General features: G+C 44.1%; 4 protein-coding genes across 4 annotated transcripts; 2 read left to right on the top strand and 2 right to left on the bottom strand.

Annotated features, from left to right (window-relative positions):
• The first annotated feature begins 536 nt into the window (after positions 1–536).
• Positions 537–3,186, top strand: cox7a2l (cytochrome c oxidase subunit 7A2 like). Its single transcript, XM_084485991.1, has 3 exons — positions 537–670; positions 1,523–1,657; positions 2,711–3,186. Exons 1-3 carry the CDS (start codon positions 599–601, stop codon positions 2,849–2,851), a joined length of 348 nt encoding a protein of 115 aa, XP_084342117.1. The 5' UTR covers positions 537–598; the 3' UTR covers positions 2,852–3,186.
• Positions 3,187–18,201: 15,015 nt separating this feature from the next.
• pigf (phosphatidylinositol glycan anchor biosynthesis, class F) lies at positions 18,202–20,052 on the bottom strand. Its single transcript, XM_084485992.1, has 5 exons — positions 19,731–20,052; positions 19,543–19,634; positions 19,303–19,419; positions 18,798–18,906; positions 18,202–18,658 (listed from the first exon to the last, which is right to left on the bottom strand). The coding sequence occupies exons 1-5, from the start codon at positions 19,956–19,958 to the stop codon at positions 18,545–18,547; spliced, it is 660 nt and encodes a 219-aa protein (XP_084342118.1). The 5' UTR covers positions 19,959–20,052; the 3' UTR covers positions 18,202–18,544.
• A 535-nt stretch (positions 20,053–20,587) lies between these two features.
• cript (cysteine-rich PDZ-binding protein) lies at positions 20,588–22,828 on the top strand. The gene is made up of 5 exons (XM_084485220.1): positions 20,588–20,699; positions 20,965–21,030; positions 21,286–21,340; positions 21,629–21,732; positions 22,206–22,828. Exons 1-5 carry the CDS (start codon positions 20,684–20,686, stop codon positions 22,268–22,270), a joined length of 306 nt encoding a protein of 101 aa, XP_084341346.1. The 5' UTR covers positions 20,588–20,683; the 3' UTR covers positions 22,271–22,828.
• A 1,333-nt stretch (positions 22,829–24,161) lies between these two features.
• On the bottom strand, positions 24,162–26,266 carry gch2 (GTP cyclohydrolase 2; the record flags this gene model as incomplete). The annotated part of the gene is made up of 6 exons (XM_084485546.1): positions 24,162–24,288; positions 24,385–24,469; positions 24,582–24,613; positions 25,222–25,277; positions 25,440–25,549; positions 26,008–26,266. The coding sequence occupies 6 exons, from the start codon at positions 26,264–26,266 to the stop codon at positions 24,162–24,164; spliced, it is 669 nt and encodes a 222-aa protein (XP_084341672.1).
• Positions 26,267–27,182: the final 916 nt, after the last annotated feature.

Below are 27,182 nucleotides of genomic sequence, written 5' to 3'. Positions count from 1 at the left end.
ATTGTTAATGGTTTTTTAAGATTCTAAGTTATATGTCTTGATATAATAAGGCTAGACGTTCTATGTAGGGATTGAATTTCAACATCTTGCTGACATACATGCCAATAAATAATAATACCTTATAAATAATAATACCTTATTCAAGAGGAGATTTCTAACGTTGCATGTCTGGAGTTCGGTCCTTACTCCTTAGTCACTCAACAGGAATAACATAAAATGACCACGTGTTACTTATATTTAAAATATAACTGTAAAAGTCTATGTCAATATTCACTCTTCAAATTGGCTTTGAATATTGTCTTCCATTCCTATCTGAAAGCTGAAAATTAAGAATTTTCTATGCAATAACAAGGTAAAACCAACAAATTCAACTGATTCAAACATTTGATATCCGTATAAATCCGACTGTCTCGTACATATTAGCACGATGGCCATAATAATGAGTGTCGTGTCTGTCGAATAACTTTTCTCAGTATCATTTTAAGCGGGCACTGGGAGGAGGACACCGTTACGTCATTCTCCATCGACCACGACAAGGGAAGGACCTTCTAGCCGGCGTTTTGTTGTGGACAGCATTCGCTCCCTTCAGACCAAGAAAATGTATTACAAATTCAGCGGATTCTCACAAAAACTCACAGGGTCTGGTCTGGCCTCTGTTTACAGTCCGCAGGTAAGACGACGGGGACGCTTTTTTCGTAATAAAGTCATGCGTTTATCTGCTAATGGTGACCTTCAAATTACTTTTAGATGAGAACAAGTCTGTCCGTTCTCATTGTGAATCATTGAGGCTTGGGTTTCATTAACACTGTGACATTATACTCAGATTAGAAGCCATTATATCCGAAAGGTTTTTTTTTTTGTCCATCTGTCTGACCTTCAAGTTACATAACAGGCAATTACAACCCTTGTCGTGTCCCCCTTTTTGCAAAGGGTTAAACGAATTAACTTTGATTTCAATTCTTTCACAACTCTTTTAACAATGTTCTGCAGGGTTACATAAAGTGGATTAATTGACGCTATTACAGATGCGCTAGGCTCTTTGGCAGACTTGTAGGTTCGTACATTTTCAACGAACGAAGGTGTAACGTTACACGTCACAAAATAGAAATGGACAAACCTACGCGTTTACAAACCTAGAAGCCTAAATGCTGATTCTTTCCTCTCCACTCTGGGTCCTCTTGAGACACAACGGAGCGAGGTGGACTGTTTGTGGGTGGCTCGCAGCCCCTTCGAGCGAAGCACCTGAAATATTAAAATATTGTTTGGCTTTTATTGATTGATGACGCTGCGCATAAGAAGCCTTGGGCGCGGATGGCGGAATAATTTGATATTTGGCAATGCTGTAGAATATGATGAATGTCAATGGTAATATCGCAGCTTTTAAATTGGGGAAAAAGGGTTTTAAAAATGTATGTATTGGTTTACTCTGTTTACCTGCAGTGTTATTAATGTGTGGGCTTTTCTAGAACAACAGCATGCTTCACGGATGCCCTGAGCAGTTTGTATCCCATGTGAACAACAGGGGCTGAGGCCAGGCATGCCTGCCGAGGCTCCAGCCATGGTCTTCGCTACGCCAACCAAGCTGGTGTCAGAGGCTGGCCCTGCACTGGAGTACTTGGGAGCCAACCGGGTGCCTGACCTCCAGAGACTGTTCCAGGTAACGCAGGGGCCCCACGGAAATATGGTAGTAGGCTGACGATCGACTATTCTTTTGTTATTCTCTAGATATTAACTGATTTAAATACTGTGGAGATCTCCACATTTTCCCTGCCAGAAATTAGGAGTTTGCCTTTTGGAAGATCTTTTCGATCAAGGAGTTCAGAACAACACAAGCTAGTTAAAATGGCTATCTCAAAGATTTTTATTTATTTTCGTTGAATGAGTGATTGACACAACGGTGATTGAGCCCGCAAAGTTTATACTGTTTCGCCACACTATTTGAGTTAAACGAGCACGGTGGTGTCTCGTAAGGAACCAACTCGTGTTACATGTCTTGGAATGGTTTTCTGAATGTGTTTAGAAGCCCCAAAAGAGGATAAAGAGCTTGCCCCCATAGGTTAGCGTTATAGCTATTCCGTAGCGCCGGCAGCCATTGCAGATCTCTGGCTTGGTCGAATCAATTTTCATCAGGTTTTTAGATTCCCTCAACATGGGGTGACCCTCAGGAAAACAATAATGGGGTTAAAAATCGCTGGAGTTCTCCTTTTTTAAGAACAATCAAAAAAGCATTGATCTTTTTTCTGTTCGAGACGAGTAGAATTCTGATTTAGTTTGGATAGTGTTCAAACTGCTTCTTCTGAGAGACGGTGACTTAAGGCATACGGAATGCAAAAGTGTTGACCGTTAGACCTTACTAAACCTGCTAGTTTTAAGTTATGGTCTGGATTTTCACTGGAGGACATTGATCCTTATCTATTCCTGTGTTGAATTGGACAATTTTACAACAATGCGTTAAAAAAATAATCTGGACGAAATCTAGGGAATTTTTATTCATGTTTTTTCCCTGAATGGCTTCCTCTTCATTAAAGGAGGTCAATGCATAACATAATAATAAATAACATGATAATATTTGGATAATGTTTTTTTAAGCTGTTCTAAGTTTTTTGTAAATTTATGTAGTGCTTTTCTAACCTGTGGCCGTTCAAAGCACTCTCTCTCTCTCTCTCTCTCTCTCTCTCTCTCTCTCTCTCTACTCCTCCGCTTGCCGCAGATCTCTGACGGCACCCCCGTCCACCTGAAGCGCGGCGTACCCGACAGGCTCCTGTACCGCACCACCATGGCGCTCACAGTGGGGGGCGCGCTGTACTGCCTCGTGGCGCTCTACATCGCAGCCAATCCCTCCAAGAAGTAACTGGCAGTCTCCGCTGCCACCATGATGGATCAGACCCGGGGGGGGGGGGGGGGGGGGGGTCACTGATTCATGCGGGGCGCGCCCCCACCTCCTGGTGCTCCTGATTCGGCCTCGCCTCGTTACACCCGTGGGACCAGCGGCCGTGCTGCTTGCGAATCAACATCGCAGCTGTTTCCCAGTTTGGAAAGACTGTCTGAAACGTCCCGATAATCTTTGGTGCAGTTGCTCGGAATGGGAATTCCAACTGTGTCATACAAACTACGGAACAAATACAGGTCTGCCTTCTTTTTGTGAAGAGATAATTTATGTTAATAAATGTAGGAAAAGAAAATGGATGAACTGTACTCCAATTGCTTATGTGGGTTTTTTTGTTCCGAGAACTTGTTTGAGTCCTGATGAATATTGTGCAGAGGTTGAAAAGATTCCCATTCCTGCCTGGCAACGGAAGGCTGAATGCAGAGTATCAGATGTGCCCTACATGTGAGCAAGCATATATAGACCGCGGCACATTTCATTCGTTAGTCCCTTATACAAGTCAGAATAGAGGTGATATTTTCAGATGCCCACAAGCTGCACACTGCCTCCTGCTGTGTGTGTGTGTGTGTGTGTGTGTGTGTGTGTGTGATGGAGACCGCACCGTCTGGTATATAGCTCTTGGCTCGAAATCTTCCATGTCTCTATTTGTGTACGTGTGTGTGTTTGTGTCTCCTTTGTGATGTCACGTACCGACTCCAATGTGTGTGTGTGTGTGTGTGATCATGCTTGTGTTGTCGCAATGACCAATCTCGGCAGCAGCCCTTCTGACAATCTACGTCGCACAGCAAGCTGCTTCATGAATAAGAGGATATTGGTCAATACAACGATTTTTAATGTCGACCCCTTCATATGCAGAGTTGACGTGATGCCCTGCCACACTCACACAAACACACACATTGAAGGGTCATGGGGTGAAATCACGCAAGCTGGCAAATCCTTAGTCGTCAGAGCGCTGTGCTGATAAATGATGCATCTGTGGAGGGAGTCACAACTATTTAACCAGCCATGAATATCAATACACTCAGGCACGTGCAGTAGTGTACGGGGCTGGTAATGGATGGGGATTTGCATCCATCCATGATGCAGTCTTCTGGGTTCCTGAGGGTTCTTGTTTCAGTCAATGGTGCCACTTCACATTTCTCCTCTCTCCTTGAAGTGGTTGTGTGTGCCTTGGCCTTTATTTCAATGCTTCCCCCTATTCCCCTTGCTCCTTTTTATCAGAGAGAATAGGGAGATAAACGATTCTGCCTTCGTTCTGCTCTGCAACCCATTTGGATCCTTAATTCCCCCCTGTAGATCAATGCTGCAGTGCGCTTCTAGTGGAACTCAGCAGATATGGAATGTAATATTGATAAGTATGTTTTAATGTTTTTAAGTGTATAATCCCAGGAAAATAAAACCGCTAGATGCCACTAAATCCTACACGCTACACCTTTAAAATGCACAAACGTGATATTAAGTGAAGATGTCCCCCCCCCCTTCTGCTCGTTGCTCCAAGACCCTGATTGCTGAGATGTGTTGAGGACTGGACACACACACACACACACACACACACACACACACACACACACACACACACAAAGCGACAGAATGCAACCAACTGTTAACCAAGCACGCGTCACTCCTCGACAGGGGTGCAAACACACAGGAAGGAGAGGAAGACGGGGAGAGAGAGAGAGAGGGGGGGAGAGAGAGAGTGACAACAACAAAATGTGTGTGTGGAGGGGGAGGGAAATAAGATGTGGTAACGACGAGCATGGTCAAAGGAAGAGAGAAAGTGAACTGTGTGTGTGTGTGTGTGTGTTGATGTGGAAGTGGTGATGGTGGAGGGGGGGGGGGGGGTGGGTTTGGGCATCTGTGACAAATTGTCATGAAAATGTAATCACTCTATTACGGCTGTTGTTTACACGCCGGCCCCAGGCGGCACCAGAGGAAGCTGTTGCCGTCTGCCATGCAAGACACCATCCATCCTATAACGATGGGGGGGGGGGGGCTCCACTGATCCCCCTCCTCCGCCGCCTACAGCCCACCCCCACCCCCACCCCCCCCCCCCCCCCCCTAGTAACACTCCAAAAATTGCACAAAGCCATGCGTCAAAAATACAATAAAAAACGTGATTATGAACATAAACACAGCTCTGTTCGGATGACAAGATGCATGGCCCACGTCCCCGTGTGTGCAGCGCACAGCACAACAAAAAGGAAACAACAAAGCAGAGTCTTCAGCAGCAGCAGCAGCTCTGCAAATGAATATCCCCTATGCTGCAGTAGAGGGAGGAAAAGCAGTCTAATAGAGAGTGGGGACAAATTACCTCTCATCACAATGGCCCTGCCGTAATAGCACAGCCAGGGAACAAATAATGAATAAATAAAGTTCCCCAAGATTGAATGTGGAGAGCAATTTGCGCGTCTGGGCTCCAGTGTGTGAGAGAGAGAGGGACGCGATTGGTTTCCTGCGAAACAAAAGCCACAACGATGGTTGAACAAAAAGGCGAGAGTTCTTATCTGATGCATAAATGCAATATTATTCATTGGATAAAAAACCCATGCATGCACGTGCAAGGAGAAATCCTGTTTATGGCACACCGACATGACATGAATATATCAGCTTTTTTTGGTTCATTCACATTACCCCCCCCCCCCCACACACACACACATGCACAGGATTTACATCCCCACTCGCCCTAAAAATGTAAGAGCCCAGGGTGTCGACTACAGTGATGAAAGTGGGAAAAATATCACCTGAATATTTCAACCACCTCACTGTTTACCTCATCCTTCAGCTCCGGCTCTTTATGAGGACATAAGGCATCAGAGTGGAAGGAAAACGAACAGAAGGAGGCTCAGAAGAGCTCAGATAATGGAAATAGCAGCATGGAGTCAGATTGCCCAGGGCCGAATCGCCTCTGAGAAACAGACGACTGAGAGGTGTTGATTGGCCCTCGCGTCTCTATATGTGTAATAGCAAATCCTCTGCCCCATCACCCATCCCATGCTCTCCAGCTCTCTAACCCCAGGTCCCCCCCCCCCGCCCCCTGGGTCTGTGCTGTACGAGTCGAGGGTCATTTCAGGGGAAAAACACATTAAGGAAAAGATGATCACATTGGAATCGTTCTGACACGCTTTGTCCCCTCTACCCAATGCAATTATTCAAGATCTATCTGTTGCAGCTGCCTGGGGTTGGGGGGGGGGATGGCCAGGTTGGTGTATAATATAGGTGGGTGTCTGGCCAGACACAAGGGGGTTATCTCTGACGCAATTCCTGACACAGAAGTTTTGAAATTGGGAATTACACCTTTGGTGTTATGGCTGCCGGGGAGAACACGACTCACATAATATATAGACATGAAGGGCCCGAATTAATGGTGTGCCACAAAATTAGATTGAATCAATACAGGCAAAGAATATGGTTCAATAAATTAGATTGAACCATATTCTTTGCCGCAGGCAAAGAATATGGATTGAGAAGGCTGATTTGTGTGCATGTGTGTCTGTTTCAAAGGGAATTGTAGCAGGGAAAGGGAAGTGATGGTTTAAAAAAGAACAGTATTCATCTAGCTTCAGGTGCAGGATGACTTTATGAGAGAGAGAGAGAGAGAGAGAGAGAGAGAGAGAGAGAGAGAGAGAGAGAGAGAGAGAGAGAGAGAGAGAGAGAGAGAGAGGGTTCTTAATATTCATTCTCTGTTTCTGTTATGTTCTTCTCCTGACCCGTGCTGCAGCAAAGGAAGTACCTGCCTACTCCTACTGCCCGGTGTTCCTTCATTGGCAAATTCCTTTTCAGGATTGATCCATCCATTACAAACAAAGTAATCACACAATCACCCACACACACACGATGTAATGTCATGGAACAGGTTCTGAGTTAGAAAACACAGTAGATTCTGGGAGTTGAACTCACTCCAGCTGGAAAGTGTGTTTGGTTTTTCTGTACACTATACAACAAACAATCTCTGAGCATTAACAAAATATATATATATATATATATATATATATATATATATATATATATATATACTGTATACAGTGTGCGAAATACCCTTCAATATTCGGGGGGGTCCCCATCTCCCGATTGTTGCGCAATATCGATCTAAATTTTTCTCATGCAGTAGGCCTATAGCATACTTAGCAGACGTCAAGGCAAAGTCAAAGTACTTTGTGGGCGGTTCTATGGCGCTGTTGCTATTATGACGGCGAGATAAATGAGCTTTGCGCCCGGCGCAAATCGAAAATGGGTTCGGCTGAAACCCGTACGTGTGTTTTGGGCGTAACATGCAATAAACCAATGAGAGTGGCATCTCCCACCCCCTTTAAGAGCCAGCGCATTTTGACTTGAGTTGATTTTTGACAGCGCGTTTGCAGTCTCCGCTGAGACAGATGCATGACCACATGAATTTCAAACTTCAAATGGCTCAGTTCATGGCCAAATAATAGGCATAATTAACACATGGAATAGCGTTTTCTTCTCCAACTTCAGAAACACTGATTCGTCATGTAAATTGCGTCAAAGACAACTTAAAACATATGCGGACGCGGTCCTCGATGGCCGCAACTGTGGGTCTATTTAATGATATGCGACAATACATTAACAAACATCGTTTGTTACCAGTATTGTATATACATTATCCTCTTGTCTGACACCAACATCGTCTATCTCCTCATCTCCGAGTGCCACCTTTTTCGATGTGAATCCGAAGTGTGCCAGTGATAAACTTTGATTTTGCTTTCGCTTGTTAGCCATTGTTATTGACGGCCTACGTCATTGCTCTGGGCTCTCGCACATGGCTAATTTGCATACGCGCAGGCGCAGGACTGGTTCAGCTTAATGTTAAACAAATTATTATTATTAACATTTTTGAATTATAAATACTTGACATGGTGATCTCTTAAACACATCATTAGTGACAATAAAATTATTATATCATTTTTTAAAAATTTTTTTTTTACAAGATTGAGACCCCCCCCAGGTTTTGCTTTTGAGTCTTTCAGGGGGTCTCAAGGGGTTAATCGGGGGGGTCCGACCCCCCCAAACCCCCCCGTATTTCGCACTATGACTGTATATCATACGAGGGGGAGTGATACTGATTTTCAGCACAGCTGAGAATTGGCTGTAGGTACGATACCACAGGCCGACTGCTGTAGTTAATCAAAAAAAAGCGCTGTGCTAATATTCAGTAAAACAGCATGACCTCAAGTGTGATATCAGTTCTACATGGCCATGTATTAGTGAACAGTAATAAGCGACAACAGATTAGGATTTGTTTGTTTATTGAATCATTTATTTGGCTCCCCCAGCACAAATAGCTCTCCGCATCTGGACTGGGACTGGACTGTTGCCAAGCAACACGTCAACTTTTCCCTGCTCGCTAGCTTGCTGCTTCGGTCGGCTACTTTGCATCACGTCCATTTCTATGTATGTTTCATGTTTCCATTTTTTTTGTACAACAAGTAAAATAATGTTTGGTTGGCATGTGTGAATCCGATGAGTGATACATGTAGACAGTCCCAGGCCTGTTCGACTCTAAAGGTGTGTTCACACCGCACTTCGCCCCGCGACACGTTTCAATTAATGCTTCATATATACACACACACACACACACACACACATAATATATTTAAGCAATAGATCACGACAGGCTGTGGTATAATGACCGTATATCACTGACTGAAGTGATCTATTGCTTTTATAAAACGGTTACGTAAATATGGCGAAATGAAAGTCATAGACACCCTCAATTTTGAAAAAACTAGAAAGTCGGAAAAGCATTTTTTTTTAACGAATACAAAAAAGTAGTTCCTCCTGGCTGCCGGTGTCGTGCCAGAAGTTGATTTTTGCCAGAAACTGATTTCCGGTCCGCGGGAGCGCGCACGGTCTGTTAAAGTTGTGTTTCTGCCTCAAAATGGCTTGATATCACTCAGCAAAGTAATACTGACAAGATTTGATGTCAACCAGTGCTTGAATAATGTGTAAAGGGCCATTACAATGTAAAAATCAGCGGACCGGAAATCAGTTTCTGGCAAAAATCAACTTCTGGCACGACACCGGCAAAGTGTACGGCGGTTGCTATGCAACACACTGTAGCGTCCTTCAGAGAGAAGGCTAGGCTAAAGACGGTAGCTTGGTTCGCCGGCAATTTAGCCTTCTATCGAGTTCACTCGAACTCGATAGTAGTAGTAGACTATTGCTTTACAACATTTCCACCCTCTCCAGCAATCAACATGTTTTTTAGGCTTCAGTGAACTACGCTATCGCTTTTATATATACATAAACAACAGTTAGAGTTAGGCGCGGAGTGATACTGAACTCTGTAAACTGAACGGGCGTCATAGCTGTGTGTATACGCTCAATATACAACGGTTGGGAACCAATCAGATCGCTTGATTTAGGCCCCCCGTTTTATAAATATATACATATATATATATATATTTATAAAACGGGGGGCCTAAATATATATATATATATATTTATAAAACGGGGGGCCTAAATCAAGCGATGATTTACGCCCCCCGTTTTATAAATATATATATATATATATATATATATATATATATATATATAAAACATGTTGATTGCTGGAGAGGGTGGACATTCATAGAAAAATGAACTTGTTCAATTAACTAGTTCATGCATAACACTGCTGCTATGAGTCTAGCGCCCTCTACTGGCGATTCACACACATTCATTCACACACGCAACTACACACACGCATTCAAACACAAACACACTTTTGTGTTTCCCTATTGTTTTACATAAAACTTTGACAAAGTGGCAATGTTAATGTAAAATAAAGTAATCTAAAAATGGCATATAAACAGATTGAAATATATCATTTGACGTAATATCAGAAACACTTTTATTATATCTTATTAAGTGCACAAGCGTAAAGTGGTTAGGTTTGGTATATCGACATAGCAGCAAACATACAATGAAATAATAACATAAAATAAAAAAAGATAAAATAGATACATAAAAGAAAGGCAACGTTTAAAACACATTGTAGAAAGTGCAGTGTTTTTAAGATTTGGCAGAGAGCTGAAGCAAACATGAACCGTTGGACAAAGGACAAATATAAAAACAGTATATTCACATGATTCAAGTTTCGGAACTCGCAGAATTTATCACTTTGATAGGCATAATAATAAAAAAATGTAAAATCGGTGTAGAAATGTAAAAAATGTAAAAATGTAAAAAAATTAAAAAGGTACAAAATTTAACAGTGCGCCTTTCAGACGACACACTGGTCCAGGTAACAGACAGACACTCACACTTGTTGCCGACAGATGGACTTCTCTGCAGCACCGCTCAAGTTAGCCTGAAAAACAGTATATTCACACGGCTCACGTTTCGGGACATCGCAGCATTTATCACTTTAATAACGATAGGCATCCTAATAAAAAAAATGAAAAAAAAGTGTAGAAATGTAAATAAGGTACAAACATTTAACAGTAGGCCTTTCAAAAGACCCATGGTCCAGGTAACAGATAGAGGCCACTTCTTATAAGAGAGAGAGAGAGAGAGAGAGAGAGAGAGAGAGAGAGAGAGAGAGAGAGAGAGAGAGAGAGAGAGAGAGAGAGAGAGAGAGAGAGAGAGAGAGAGAGAGAGAGAGAGAGAGAGAGATTCATTTAATCTTCGTTAAAAAAAACAAGTGACTTTCTTCAAAAAAATAAGGACGTTTGAACGATAGTTTGATACTTGAGACTCCGAGTGCATTTGAGTCCTTGAGAAGTTTGTCAACGTTAAGACTAGCTGGCGGGAAATACTGGCGTGGTAGCTCAAGTTAATACATGTAAATAAATATAGATATTTTTTTGACAGACCCGAAACGTTTTTTTAAAGCATTTCCTACTTCTGGTTTTCAAACATTAAAAAGTGAATAAATCTTCTGTTTGCGCACCCCGATTGCGCACGTAAACAAAAAAACAAACAACTCAAAAACATGTGAAACCTTTCCCCACTTTTGGCTGTTCTGTGTGCTCTAATTGTGCTAACGCTAACACCGCAAGAGTATTGTGCATTATTCAGGTTGGCAACTGATTCGAGTGTAAGTCTTCGGCGTTCGTGTGTGTGCGTGCGTGCGTGCGTGCGTGTGCGTGCGTGCGTGCTTAAAAAGTGCACTTTCTATTAGACATGGGCGATGAAGTGATAGGAAATTCAAATTGTGCTCTCGCGAGAACGCTGGTTTTCCTAGCCTGGCTTTTGCTGTGAACGGACAATCGATGCGTTGCACAGTAGTTGATCCTTGGGGTCGTTCAGAAAGCAGTCTCCATGTCCTGGTTTTCTTTAGAAGGAAAAATACAGAGCATCAATAATAGTGTTCAACATTCTGTCTCTGGTAGGGGTGGCACACACACACACACACACACACACACACACACACACACACACACACACACACACACACACACACACACACACACACACACACACACACACACACACACACACACACACACACTTACTTCTTGGATAAAATAAACAAATTAAGAGATGTGATACATTAAGTACATGAAACTGATAATCAATCTCAACTCAAAGCAAACTAATCAAAGAGGTGCAAAGAATTAATTTGTGAAGAGTAAACTGATCTGTACACCTTAGGATATGCAAACAAAAATATGAGAGGAGTTAATTGACTTCCCTGTCATGGCAACTCAGATGCAGTAGGTGAAAGAGTTGGTACTTAGTCAGACATGGTTCATCAAAATGACAACAGCAGTGGCACTTAATGTACACACTTATTGTGTGTTTGTATGTCCTGGCACTTAATGTACACAGTTATTGTATGTTTGTACATCCTGGCACTTAAAGTACGCACATATTGTATGTCCTGGCACTTAAAAATATTATTTAGCATCGTATCCTAGCTTTGTTGTGTACGGGGAATGGGTTAACCTAGTGATGGTTAATGTATACAGGGAATGGGTTAACCTAGTGATGGTTAGTGTATACGGGGAATGGGTTAACATAGTGATGGTTAATGTATACAGGGAATGGGTTAACCTAGTGATGGTTAGTGCTTGGCACTTGGTTCTATGAACATCATTACTATACCCACAGAGATATATTGTTGTTTCTCTTTCTAAAGACTAATGTACTTGTTGTGAGTCTCTTTGGATAAAAGCGTCTGCTAAACGCACTGAATGTTAATGTAAATGGAATAGGATTTAAGTGGTAGTTAAGTTTCTAACCTCTATTCCAGATCCAGACACCTGGAAGACAAGAACAAATCTCATCAAACAATTGCATTTGCTGCAGACAATCAAGAGTTCAAACGAATGGGAGATACACAACAACTCAAAGAACACGCCATGTATCAGTGCGTTTACATGACACTCAAGAAAGTCGACTTATTGGCTTAGTCCAACTATGATTGGATTACTAAGATGCATGTATACGCCTTAGTCGAGCTATACTCAAAATCGAATTGGGTTACTCATAGTCGAATTAAGACCCCTAGATAATGCGATTCATAGTCGAGCTAAGCGTGCATGTACGGAGTCGAATTGGATTATGCGTTGATTTGCGTTCTGCGCATGCTCGAGATCTTTTCCCGGGGCCGTGAGCCAGAAGTAGAAGGAGACGATAGATGTTGTTGTTGTTGTTGCCGCCGTCGGATAAGGGATAACGAGAAACGGCGATTTATTTAAAAAGGTGGCGTAGGTGGAAGCCGGTGAATGTAGTTACTCCTATAAGAATTGTGTCCCGGCCGCGGGACCGCGCATGCCATGCATTCATTAAAGGTGGAAGCACACGGACACTACGCTTCCATTTCACCCAAGGCTGAATTAAAAGTACATGTTTTTCTAAATGTGGGTCATCAACAAGGTTGTAGTAACTTCGGGCACATCTGTCCAAATAAATGTTTTTTTCTCCCGACGTGTTTATGATCTTTATTCATTCATTGCGCTGCGGCGGGGAATGGCGTATACGGTCGGGCGGCGGAGGGGCTGCTCCGGCGGGAGAAAGATGTTTTCAGCAGACAGCTGTCAACTCACTTCGGATAGGCGATTTATTTAAAAAGCTGCCGCAGAAGATGGAGGAAGCCGGTGTCGTGCCAATGTTACCCCTGTTACCCCTCTCTAAATGTTGCTCATCAACGAGGTTGTAAAATAACTACGATCTTTATTCATTTATTGCACCGCGGCCGAACTGACGGGGGTATTCTCTGATATTATGAATCTTACAGACTGCGTCGGGTTCTCTGGCTCTCTGGTACTTCCACAACAAGTAAAGACTCCTAGTCGGGTTTATCTCGCCCATGCGGGAAAAGGAATTGGGGGAAATTAACTTTGGCTTTGACTCTGAAGTCCAGATTGAAACGCGACACGAAGGAGAAAGCGATGTTTCAGTAGACAGCTGTCAGTTCACTTCGGGTCCGTATAATTTCTCCGACGCGCCATTGTTGTTCCTCTCGGTCGTATGCGGAATCCTCCGCCGGCAGAGCAGCCGGAGGAGTCGGCATACGACTGAGAGGTCGGAACAATGGAGCGTTGGAGAAATTATATAGACCCGAAGTGAACTGTCTGCTGAAAACATAAATGCCGCCTGAGTTTGTTGTTGCTGGTGACGTAAAGAGGTCAGCCGGTGGCTCTACTACCACTAGTTGAAATGGGCACAGCGCCACCTATTGTACCGGGGCATGACGCGCTTCGGCCAATGAATCGGTTTACTCAGCACCATGTATAACCGGACAACTGCAGTTGTGTCCAATTGAGGAGCATAGTCGAGCTATGGCTTTAATCGAATTAAGCTGTGCATGTAAACGTACTGATTGAAACCGTGTGCAATACGCACCTTTCTTGAGCCTGTGAGCAAAGAGTGCCACCAATGCCACCGCCAGTATCACCGCCAAGATCACAGTGGAAACGAGATCTATGGAGACACACGACATCCGACAAAGAAAATCATCATTTGCACGCGAAGCACTAAAATGCTAAATGGACTGCGTTTATACAGCGCTTTCTTGTAACCAGTGGCCACTCAAAGAGCTTGACACACACACACACACACACACAGGGATGAAGGAGGAGTCAAAGTGTGGAGGAGAGTGTACATACGACCGTGGTGCACCGTGGGGGTGGGCAGGGCCGTGGGGGTTGGCGGGGCCGTGGTGGGGGTTGGTGGGGCCGTGGTGGGGGTTGGCGGGGCCTTGCTCGTCTCCTTGCTCACGGGGTTCTCCATGGAACAGAAGAACTGGTCAGGGAGGCCGCTCAGAGACTACAAGGAGAGGGGGGGGAAAGGAAGAGCCATAGTTGGAACGGAGCCCTCAACCCTAACCCAAGCTGGGGTCTGGCCTCCAGGGAGTCATAGTTGGAACAGAGCCCAACTGACTAGGGTATAGGGTACAAAATATTGATACAGCGATATATATATGGTCACCCTTCTTCGTGCGATATTAGAATCGATACCCTGGCGGCAAATATCGATCCTGAAGAGTTAGACCGGAAATATCGCCCCCAAATATCGACGTCTAAACCAACGACGAGTAACTGACAAACTCAGTTTGGAGCGCGAATAAAGAGGGAAATCCCACACTTCACCTTTTCACGGTCGTTCTGTATTCATCGTTAGACGTACATCGTGACGTGTCGTTATCGGATTGTCTGTCGACATATCGATTATCGCAGAATCACGATATTAGCGGTATCGCGGGCCAGGTATAACTCTTGAAGAATAAAGCGTAAAAATGCAAAATGATAAACATATCTATTTAATATTACATCGATATTTGGCGCCAGGGTTTAGATTCTCCTATCGCACAAAGAAGGGCGACGATATATCGCCGTGACGATATTTAGTCCCACCCCTAACGGCGGCGGTCCCGCCTGGTTACCGTGGTGACGTTGATGGTCTTGGTGGACGCCGAGAGGGCGGGGGCGTTGGGGCGGCTCCACCCGTAGCTGACGGGCTCTGATTGGCCGGTGTCGCCGGCGCAGGTGTAGTGACAGAGCCTCGTGAGTTCACCGTCACACTCACAGTTCACCGTCACCGTGGGAACGGGCACGCGGCCTGTACACAGAGACACGTCCTCAATTAGTCGCTTGTTAGTCGTTAAGTCACAGGGCGACAGTCGCTCAGGAGGTAGAGGCGGGTCGGCTGGTGACCGGAAGGTTGCTGGTTGGATCCCCGGCTCCTCCTAGTGGGTCGACTGGTAACCTGAAGGTCGCTAGTCCGATCCCCGGCTCCTCCTAGTGGGTCGACTGGTAACCTGAAGGTCGCTAGTCCGATCCCCGGCTCCTCCTAGCTGAGTGTGGAGGTGTCCCTGAGCGAGACGCCTCACCATGACTGCTCCCTGACCAGCCGGCTGTCGCCCTGAGGGGTCCACTCCGCCGTCAGCTAGGAGGAGCCGGGGATCCAACCAGCAACCTTCAGGTTACCAGTGAACCCACTAGGAGGAGCCGGGGATCCAACCAGCGACCTTCAGGTTACCAGTCAACCCACTAGGAGGAGCCGGGGATCCAACCAGCAACCTTCAGGTTACCAGTCAACCCAGTCTGCTAAATCGCGCTATAGAAATAGTACTCCAATGCTATACCGTCCTGGCCATTACTTACGGATGACTTTGATGTGAATCTTAGTGGTGGTATCATAGTCGTTGAGTGACAGGGTGTAGTCCCCACTCTCTGACTCAGTCACACCGATGAGGGTCAGATCCCCGTTGGTGGTGTTCAGAAATGTGCGACCTACAAATACAAGTTATGATTAACGATTGACGACATTGCGACGTGTCTGATCCTTCATTTGGACCGGTAAGATCTCACATCTTACCGTTAAACTGGCGGTAGGCTTTAACGGTCCGCCAGAGCCACTGCACAGCGAGGTCGTCACCGTGTTTCCACACGACAACAGAGAGGTTGCCGCCTCGATACCCGGCTGGAAGGGTCACATTGCTGCCAACTTCGTGAAAATGAGGTCCTAAAAAAAAGACAACAAATTAACAAAGAAAAAAAACAGCATGAGCAAAAAGTGTAGCATCAGTGTGCTAGTAGTTGCCACGACGACCGACAAATTCAAAGGGTTTTATTGTCTTAAAATATTTGACAAGGTGACATATTATACCACCAGGTGTGAGTGTGATTAGCCGTGGATAGACCAGCCTACCAGCCTACCCAGTGGACTGTAGCAAACGTTGCTCACCTGTCTGTCACACATCTAGGTGGACACGCCCACTTGTGATACTTGTCAGAAGAGGCTGATTTTTAAAACAGCTAATCACCCTCACAACTGGTGGTATAATATGTCTCCTTTAAGCTGTACAGGGGAGAGAGGGCTAAGATGAGCCAACGTCAAAACAGAAGTCAATTAAAAACATCTGCCTTTATTTCCCCTGTCCATTAAAATGATAACAATTCATCTATGACCTAGGTCTGTTGAAACATTGTGGCACAACTTACAGGTAACTTGAGCCATCTGGGGGTAAATTAATTAATAAGTATTATTTGAATGCAGTTACCTTTTCCAATAGTCTTATTTATTTGCTTATAATAATATAAAATACAATATAAAACCAACCAGATGAAGTGTATTATTCAGCGCGCGCACACACACACACACACACACACACACACACACACACACACACACACACACACACACACACACACACACACACACACACACACACACACTTTGTGTGGGTTATCGAGGGTTCTCTTGTCCCTGAGCCTCCGGGTTGTGTTGTCTTTCTGTGTGATATGACAGTGTCCTCGCCATCTAGCTGTGGCCCTCTTGAATGTGTGGTGTGTTGTGTTTATTAGATTTGGGCCCAGAGTTGACTATATTCATAATGTAATGTGTCCGTTAGGTTATCTTTGCCCATCATCAGCCGCTTTCTCATACACTCCCGCAGTCAGGGCTTGCATAGAACAGCTTCTTTTAGTTCATGATGAGAATGAATTGGCATGAATGACCGTTGGCAGGCAAAACGCTCCGCGACAAAATTCGCCCCGCGACACGTTAAGTGCACACAAATAAGCACACATTAAGCACAGCGACAGATTTCGCTGAGTCGCGCTACAACATTCGCTGAGTCGCGCGAATCGGCGAAATTTGTGTCTTTTGGTGTGAACGCACAGCACACACACCTGGCTAGGAAAGATACTATAAGTTTCTCATGCACCAAATCACGGGTGCTCTTCCGAAGCAGAACCAAGGCAGACACAGGCGAAGTCTGCTCCGCAATAAACGCTCACCCCATCCCAAAATATGAGCGTCGGTAGCGAGATTGTATTATTATTAATACGACAATAAAACATAACTCACCTGCCGGCTTCACCAGTTCCCACAAAACCGAGTGGGGGAGCGACAGAAGAAATATGATGAACACGAGCAGATGCCTCGGCGACAGCATGGCGATAAAAGCGATAAAATATTTGATCAATGAATGAATAAAAGGCTTGGTTCGTACGGGTTGAACAAAGTCTTCCTCGGAGAACTAACTTAAGATATCGCTCGTTGGTCCGCGTTATTTATATCCCTCGGTGGTCTGCGAAGGCAATGCCGCGTCACTGGTCGTAGGACTATGAGTGTCACGGCATGCCTAATATGGCGAGTGGATAGTGCCATGATTACCCAAGTACCACAAGAACATAAGGATAATCAGGAAGAGGCGAAGGAGCAGTCTACGCCGCCGTCGTACTGCATGGATGTTCCGTCCGCCGCCGCCTCTGGTGGGCGGACCTACCCATGGACCCATGCAGTCGCCGTGGCGTCGCTGCTGTGGTCTCTCGTCTGCAGTCCCGATCAATCCCATACAAAACTCCACACGTTCTGACGGCGGCGTAGGGTTACTGCTGAACGGACTCGTCTTCGAGATGGACGTGTTCTAACGCATTTTTAATCAATGAAATGTTAACACAACAGTATATATCTGACCATTTAATTTTCGAAATTTTAGGTGAAGCCGAGCTTCCCTTGCAGTAGAGAAGTCGCCACTACGAAAGAATACAATGTATCCAACTAGCGGGATCTAAACAAACTAAGCTCCAGCGAATTACTACAATGCAGAAGTAGTGGAGAATGGCGAAACACAGCAACTCTAGCCTACTCTCAACCAAAATAAAAATAATAATAATCGCCGCCCGGTGCAGCAGTGTGAACTGCCCAGTTTTTAGAACGTCTCAGCCCCCCCCCCCCCCCCCCCCCCAATGCAGCGTTGATAAGCATGCAGCTTACATAAGGGTACCCAGTACTTTTCAAACCACACTCAAGCTTATGGTTATTGTCCCCAGCACTTCTAAAAACAAACTGACGCCACTGCAACACACAACACGCAATATGCATAACCCCTGTTTAAACTCCAAGAAGAACCCTTAGTTACAGAACAACAGCTTTATTTCTGTCAAAGAAAATCTGCAGGAACATTTTAAACCTTTGCAAATACAAAATTCATTCTCCTCAATTTAGCTTTTAGGGGAGCCGTACTTTCTATTTGAAAGGGCAACGGACATCCAGTAAATGTGCAAAAGAGCACAGCAGACACCCAGGAATAAAAACAAACAGCCCTGAAGGGAGATTCACCCACACACACACACACACACACACACACACACACACACACACACACACACAAGCAGTTTGTAATTGGAAAATATAACCCAGTCTCTCTCTCTTACATACATACACACACACACACACACACACACACACACATTAATTTCATCACTTGGACTTGTAGGTGAGCTGTTTGCGATGGAAGTGGATCCACGCTGGGGCGACGACAAGCCCTGTCAAGTAGCCAATCACAGATCCCAGGCTACAGGAGACAGGCCACACCTACAGGTAGAAGTTCAGCAGCAAGTTAGGTCAACCCTTCAATGTCCCCATGGAAGAGTAGGAAACCACTTGTGGGCATGTATTGTGCACAAGGCTTTTAGAAATGTGTGTGTGCGTGCATGTACGTGTGTGCGCTTACCTGCCACGGCCTGTCCCAGTCCAGAGGTATAGGGAAGGCTCCTAGCCAGGCCCCTATCAAAGAGCAGGCCACGGTGATCTGCAGGGAGGTGTCCCACACAGACATAGCCCTGGATACAGAGAGAGTGAGGGGACACAGAAGAAGAAGTCTTTTAACCAATCTGCCCAACTCATTTTGTTTAGATAAAACATTTTGTGAATATTGATATGATTTTTTTTTAACTTGTCATTAGTGTCCTTCTTACAGAGTAATTACACATGTAACAAACAATGTAACAACCTGTAACATCATGTGCAGCATAGTTCCATAACGTTATTACATATTAAGTACATTAAGTACAAACACTTGTTCAATGCTACTTTGCTTCTTGTGTTTTGACACTGTAACAGGACACTCATGTTGTGTCTAATGTAAGTGTTAGCAAAAAAAATCATGGCGATTTTCTATGTCGTAATCATAATATCGTATTGGATTAACAGATCAAATCAAACAATTGTTTCCTTACCCATGTCTACTGAAAACTCGTATCCAAGCCTGGACGTTTGGCCCAAGGACACACAGGCACCTCAGCGTGGTCAGGGAGGTCAGAAGCACTCCCAGCGAGAAGGTCTCCAGAGCAGACCTATAGACGAGGGGCGTCAAGTGATCATAATATTTAATAACTACAGACCTGTATCGCATCACACACTCGTTCGTGTCACACACATGAACGAGCAGACGGAACAGACGGAAAACGACTACTCACTCGATCAACGGTGCTCCATACAGAACCACTACGGTGTGATAGAAGAGGCAGGACAACAGCAGGTACAGGCAGGAGCGAACCAACCTAGAAAGCTACACCAAAGTGCGAGCGTTAGTTCATATAAACGAGTTAATGACAAATAATAATAAATTTAAAAAAAGTACAGAACTAACAGAGAGCCTCGTTACCTTGTAGCCCAAGGTGTTCTTCTTGGTAGGCTGGCTGATGCCGAGCAGCCAGAAGACCGCGATGGTAACCACAGACACCGCTCCGGTCACCGAGTAGAGCCACAGCAGGTGCGTGCCGTACACCGAGAAGCCCTGGACGAACACCGCAGGGAGGACAGTGGCCATGAAGACAGAGGAGGCGACGATGGCGTGAGAGGACGCCATGGCTTTGATTTCGTGGTCCCACATGATGATAAAAATATAAGCGTCGCAAAAGCTACGACGGTCAAAATTGAAAAAATAACCCGCTTTTCTATATGCTGAAGTGCATTGAGATTTGTCATTCAAGCTCTTCCGTAAACAGTAATGCCTAAACCATGCATTTCCGCTTGACTTCAAAACAAGTGTTTGGAAGTATGGAAAGGTGGCGCTATGGGCAATCTGTCCTGTGTGTTAAAAGCAAACCAACACTTGTAAATAATAACGACTAACGATATTGGACCAATTATTTGATGCTATTTGCATCAAATATTTTGTTGTACTAAGAGAAAATATGCTTCAAATGTGTTAAACTAAAACATGCCGTTTGGTATATGTATAAATACGACATATTATTTACAAAAATTAAAGCAATTATATATTATATGATTATAGTTGGATATTTACCACGGCAAGTGCTGCAGTGGACCTTTACTTTGAAGCCGATCATGTCACAGGCAAACTCAGCACGGGGGACTTTACAACAAAAGTACTGGGGAAGGCCGGCCAAATACTGGGACTTATGATAACTGATGGTGTGGCCGTCCAATGAGATTCGAGGATTGGAAGTCACAAACCAATCAGCTGACTTAGGTCCGAAGCGGATGTAAAGTCAATCATCCGGAAGTTTACAAGTTTTCAACAACAGACTGTGGCGTTTTGGGATTCATTTTCATGTTCATTAAAGATCTTTAATCAACCAACGAAGATACGAGATGGTTTGTGAGAAATGTAAGGAATGTAATTTTGTAGATCATGTCGTGCAAACACACGACTACACGGACTATTATACCGATTATACCGATGTTGACACAAAAATGAGTTTCGGCTCCGACACAGAACTCGTGTGCATTTAATACAGTGGTCGATCTTTGGTTTTAAAACACATATCAGTACTGCATTGTTTTTAAATAACGGAGCTCCTCTTTTGTGTATAATGTCACATGTGATATTCTATCGTTGCTTCCCTCATTCGCGATCTCTGCATTCCTAATAGGTGAGAAGAAGCTCGGTAAGGTCATCACTCCTGATACCTGGAAGGATGGAGCCCGCAACACGACAGGTAACTCCACACGAAATGCAGCCTCCTTGAGGGATCGACACGGCACCACATCATCCTGACACGTTACTGACATAGTCATTCGTCATCATAGTCGAGTATCTGTTTACGTCTTCGACACAAAACTGCTAATTTGAAGTCGTTAAATATACATTTTGTTTCTTAGATTGTTTTGTGGGTACATGGGCACTATCGTCGAACATGTATGTCCCTGTCTGGGCAGAGCTTTGTGAGCAATTGGTTGGTGGTCTCTTTCAGAGGGTGGAGGGCGTAAACTCAATGAGAACAAAATGCTGACATCCAAGAAGGCCAGGTGAGAAGCTGCAATGGCGTTCTGCCTTTTTGTATCTACTTTAGTGGGTAGATAGTGTAGGTCTAGGCAGGGTGTTTGAGGTACTGGGTTTTATCCCCAAGGTCCCCATCCTCACCTGTATCTTAATGTAAAATGCTAACCCCTACCTGCTCCTTATGACCTGTATCTGGAATCACTGTATTTCTCTTTGGATAAAGCTTCTGCTGAATTACTAAAGGGTAAATAGTTTGCTAAAGAGATGATCACCATGTATTAATGTGTTATTAACGTTGTGGTCTTCTCTCCCAGGTTTGACCCCTACAGCAAGACTGGCTTTGCTATCTGCAGAATTTGTAAGAGCTCTGTCCACCAGTCAGGGTCCCATTACTGCCAGGGATGTGCTTACAAGAAAGGTAGTTGCTTTTAACCGTCACACTTAACTCACGATTACTAGGCCAACTTTTCAGTGAAGTTTAGTGGGTCAGATATATTATATGTCCACTATTTTCAACTAGGATACTAACCCTACAATGTCTTCACTTCAACTGGACTCATATCTTGCCACACAATTAGCTGTATTGTTCTGGCATCCCAACTTTCCATAGAGTGATGCTCTGTTTTGACTTTGCTATGGAAATGTTAGTAGTTGGTTAGATTTCTGTCCAATGTCAAATTGTATTAAATAAGCGTGAATGGGTGAAGGTACGATCTTATGTCATTAAGTTGATAATCTCTTAACGGGATTCAATGTAATGGATGGCTGAAATACATTTTTTCAAATTCTTATGCCCTTATTTAAGAAAATATGCCATGACTTTTGGAGGTATTGTAGCTTTTTAACCCACCAATATGCTCTGTTCAGTTAACTGTAATTTATTATTTCTAGGCATCTGCGCCATGTGTGGAAAGAAAGTTCTGGATACCAAGAACTACAAACAGACGTCCGTGTGACCGGCGTTCCAACTGCCGGGCCGAAGTCTTGGCAAGATGGCTGTAGGGTGGAAGACAGGGCAGATGGACAGACAGACGGACAGACAGACAGACCGACCAGCGGAAGGGACTTGTTGGTTTGGCTCATGCTAGGGCTGACTTTGTAACATGTTTGCAAATTAGCTTGACATTCTCTCACTCCGCCGCTCCTCCTCTCTCTGTTTTGAATCAGAACGTTTTAATGATTTAACATTATTTTCTATATTTTTGAGTGTGATAACTTTGCAAAGCATGTACATAGATTTTTGTGTCGTTGTTTATTGTTGATGGGGGGGGGGGCTTTTCCCCTCTAATTAAGACTGCTGTAACGGCACTGTGCCTCTTAGCTTTAGAGTGGCAATACTCAGACAAGTACTAAAGTACTGTTACCTTAAATATACTCCCTGTGTAACATGTCCACTTGTCAGCCAAAGCTGCAGGTTGTCCTGCACGAATGCCGAAGTCACATTAGCGTGTATATATATATACTAAATATGTTTGGTTTTCTTTAATTAAAACATTGATTTGGTGACCTTAAAATAGTTATTAGTCTTTTGGATCCATATCATCTCTATAAGACGGTTGTAGTTTTTGTCTTTAATCAATCATTTTATTTTGGTTTCAGTTGGGTTAACCACAAGGGTTGACCACAAGTTTGGTAGAAATTATTAGGGAGGGAAGAAAATGCAGTCATGCGAGGTATGACATGCACTTTATGTAATAGTTCAGTTTATCTCACATTGCCTTGACATTTATAATCTTGCACTGCCTTAGGCTGAAAGATGTCATTTTATAATGACAGGTGGCAGAAATGATCCATGTTATAACCATTAAAGGGCCCATATTATAGCACCAGGTGTGAATGTGATTAGCCATTACAAGCCATTGGAAAATCTGCCTTTAGTCACATCACAAGTGTCCAACTAGATTCATGCTGGATAAATCGGTCTACCAAGTGGACTGCATCAAATGTTGCTCATCTATCCATCATACATCTAGGTGGACATACCCACTTCCTTAGTGATGTCAGTAAGGAACAGGAAAAGGCAGATTTTCTAATGGCTAATCACACTCACACCTGGTATTATAATAGGGGCCCTTTAAACTATCGTTTTTGTGTGTATAAGGATGCAAGTATAAGACTTATAAGGCTTTTTAATGTTAGACTTCTACCTACAACCCAGGCCAGTGTACCTTCATTTGTTGCTCAAAGGCTGGGTGGAAAGGCTTTACTATAGAGTAGACTTTATATATTCATACATTTTTATTTGGTTAAATAACCAACAAACATTAAAATAGCTAATGATACTGGACACCTTATTAACTTAAAAATGCTTAAACTGCAACATCACAACATGCATTGTATTTTTAATAATGAACCTGAAAATAAGTATGTAAATATTTCCCCATACCACCTCTACTAAAATTACAATGCTATAATATATCTTTCTATCAATATGATACATTCTGATACTTCCAAGTGCAGAATATATACTGTATATATGACTTATGATGTTCAAGGTGGCAGGGTAGGATTCAAGGCACCAATGGTAGGATTTAGTTTCCAAGTTGGCTCCACAAGAAGAAACTAGCACCAGTGCAGCCAAAACCATGAGTAAACTCTTTCAAACATGTACCCTACATGTATAATATTGCTTTCCTGTACTGTGAATGTCCAGCATACCATCGTGAATGCCGATTCCCCCAACTAACCCTAAATCAAACACAACACTTTTTATTTCCAAGAATTGGCTCGGTGGAGTTGAAGTTGTGTTCAGGGCCGTGGATCCGCATGCATCTCCCATCTGCTGCGAAGATGCTGCTGCTTTGAGGCTCAAAGGCGTAGGTGCGTGTATAGGGCTTTATACTAGCTCTAGTGCATGGTGAGGGAGAGGAACTCTTCCCGGGTCTTGGGGTCTTCCCTGCACAGGCCCAGCATGGTGCTGGTCACGGTACGGCTGTTAATCTTCTGCACGCCACGCATCACCATGCACATGTGCCTGCAGGACACACACACACACACAGACACACAGTGAGTGGACTCCAGTGGAAGCCGGTGTTGGGGGTTGTCTGTGTGTGTGTGTGTGTGTACTCACGACGCCTCGATGACCACAGCGACACCCATAGGCTGCAGGGCCTCTGAAACGGCTGTGGCGATCTGCTTGGTCAGACGCTCCTGAACTGCAGGGCAGACGGGGCCAATCAGAACACTACCACCTCACACAGCACCAGCAAGTGACCAGTTCCAAATCTCAAATGTGCTTTTTCCACGGGGCTACGCCGTGTCTCTTACCTTGAAGTCTCCGGCTGAAGATCTCCACGATCCTAATAAGCAAACAAAGCAGAAGCCAGGAGGATATTACAGATTAGATATTGTTTCAGGTAATAATAACCTATGATTTATGATAGCATACTATTGAGTCCTTCATGAACATAATGTGTATCATTATTTGCTTGCTGATTATTTGATTTCTGGGATGATTGATGTTGGGATATTATAGCGAAACGAGAGGAACAGAGGGAGACACAGACACAGAGATGGAGACAGAGGAGAAGAGAGAGAGAGACGCTGTGATAATACCAGGGTGATTCCCACACGTCCAAGGGGAATGTTCTCATGGTCTGCGCGACTAAGTTTAGGGAGCTTTCTCAGATCAGAGGACCGGACAGTAGCCGTACGGCTTAGGCCTCTAAGCCTGCAGGTCAATGTGCCGAACCAACAGAAGAACGCAGCCGGCCGGCGCTAACGCCACAAACACACAATCATGTACTGACTGGGGTGAGAGAGAGAGAGAGAGAGAGAGAGAGAGAGACAGACAGACATTGTGTGTGTGTGTGTGTGTGTGTGTGTGTGTGTGTGTGTGTGTGTGTGTGTGTGTGTGTGTGTGTGTGTGTGTGTGTGTGTGTGTGTGTGTGTGTGTGTGTGTGTATACCTTGCCAGCTTACTTAGTCCCACAACTTTTTTGTTAGGCAGGTAGCCAATATGAACCTGCAGAGGGGACAAATGGGTTGAATATATATACATTGCATTATTGTATTGTTGTCCAAAACTAATTAGAACAACTAGTAAACTTAATTTTAGTCGCACAATATATTCTGCAGCCTATATGCTCAGGCATGCATATTATCCATCCACTCCCCCCACACTTACTTTGCCGAAGAAGGGCACCAGGTGGTGTTCACACAGTGAGAACATATCGATGTCCTTCACAATCACCATCTCGTCGTGATCTTCGTCAAATATGGCATCATTCAGGATATCTGAACACACGGGTGACGGGCCAACATACATCTTCAGCTACACCACACAGCGTTCAACTGTTGATTGTTCGACCATTATAGACCAATAGTAGCCTGTGAAACTCATGTTTTACTTGCGCAAAAACGCATTAAAGATTTGGTCTGGCAATATAAAGGCTACAAGAAGTGACAAAAAATAGACCCTTTGTTACATGCTCGGTATTCCCCCTATACAAAGCAGTCCCGTCATAATACATACTATTAGTAAGGTTGGCCTATTATGATTTTTTTTTTTTATTATGTCTGTGTCACACAAGGCTCTCGTAAACAAAATAAACGACTATACCAAAGAGCCCTCTAGGAATAGAGTTGACCGTAACAACAACAATAATGCATGTTTATCGGTCAACCATACCGCTTGGATGGGTAAAACATAGTTGTACAGAGTAGAATGCTGCGCCGTCAAGTTTTTCACTCACCGTTAACATTCTCATGGTAGCCCTTGGTAAGGAACTGCATGGCTTTGGCGGCGCGTAAAGGTGTGCGCAGCAAGCCCTGGCGATCCGTGTCCTCTCCCAGTTCCCGTAGGATGACCGAGTACGCCGCCTCGATGGCTGACACCCTGGACTCGTCTTCTGCCTTTTTGCGAGAAAACTCTTGTTCACAGATCACCAGAGACTTTTTCGTTTCTACGGCGAGGTCGTCGAAGCAGTTATTTTCGTTGTTGTGGCCGTTCATGATTGGGTCCTTGTTGATAACCGGTCGTGAAGGTTGGGAGTGGGATGGCTTTGCGCTGTATTACCGGCGCTTGTTGAATTTATACACTGGCCGCACACTCCATTCGCCACGGTCGAGACCACGTGAAGAAAAATTGCCTCCTCGTCATCGATTGAAATGTCGAGTCGAATATGGGAACACACACACACACACACACACACACACACACACACACACACACACACACACACACACACACACACACACTCACACAGTCAACAACTCTGAACAAGTGAGTCTTGTTCAGAGAGTTGAACAAGACTTGTTCCACCATTGCTGTGCAAAAATAGAAGAGTTGTCAATTGGTTGTGTGACCTTCGCTTGCTCTTAGCGATGGTGGTACCAGGCGTCCAGCTGAGGTACTGAATTAGTGAAGTTTAAAGGAAGTATGAGTAATATCTTGCCTACATTTTGGAGTCAACTAAGGGCCTTATTCCAAGGGAATTATGTGTCTTTTATTACACCTCCTGATGGACACACACACACACATTATATAAACACGCTGTCGGCCTACATATCAGTAAAGAGTCAGCGAAAACCTGTGCTATCAAAAGGTGTTAGGCTCAATCCCCTTTCTGCTCTTCTGCAGGCCTACTAGATAGCAAATATGGATACATGGAAAACAGTACATTATTTATTAGGTATTAACACTGACTGAATTATTATTTTTTGCTACAAATGAACAATTAAGTCATCGTCCTTGTATCGAATTTGGTGAATATTTAGTTAAATCATCATGAACTTGAACTTCAAATAGAGTTTTGTAATAACAGATCTATTGTTGATCTCAGATCATTTAAATGCTATTTAACTACACTCCATTCGCCACGGTCGAGACCACGTGAAGAAAAATTGCCTCCTCGTCATCGATTGAAAT

The sequence above is a fragment of the Micromesistius poutassou genome (assembly GCF_964030765.1).
Source record: "Micromesistius poutassou genome assembly, chromosome: 21".
NCBI classification, from domain to species: Eukaryota; Metazoa; Chordata; class Actinopteri; order Gadiformes; family Gadidae; genus Micromesistius; species Micromesistius poutassou.
The sequence above is the reverse complement of the archived record's forward strand: the minus strand, read 5'-3'. Positions and strand labels throughout refer to the sequence as shown.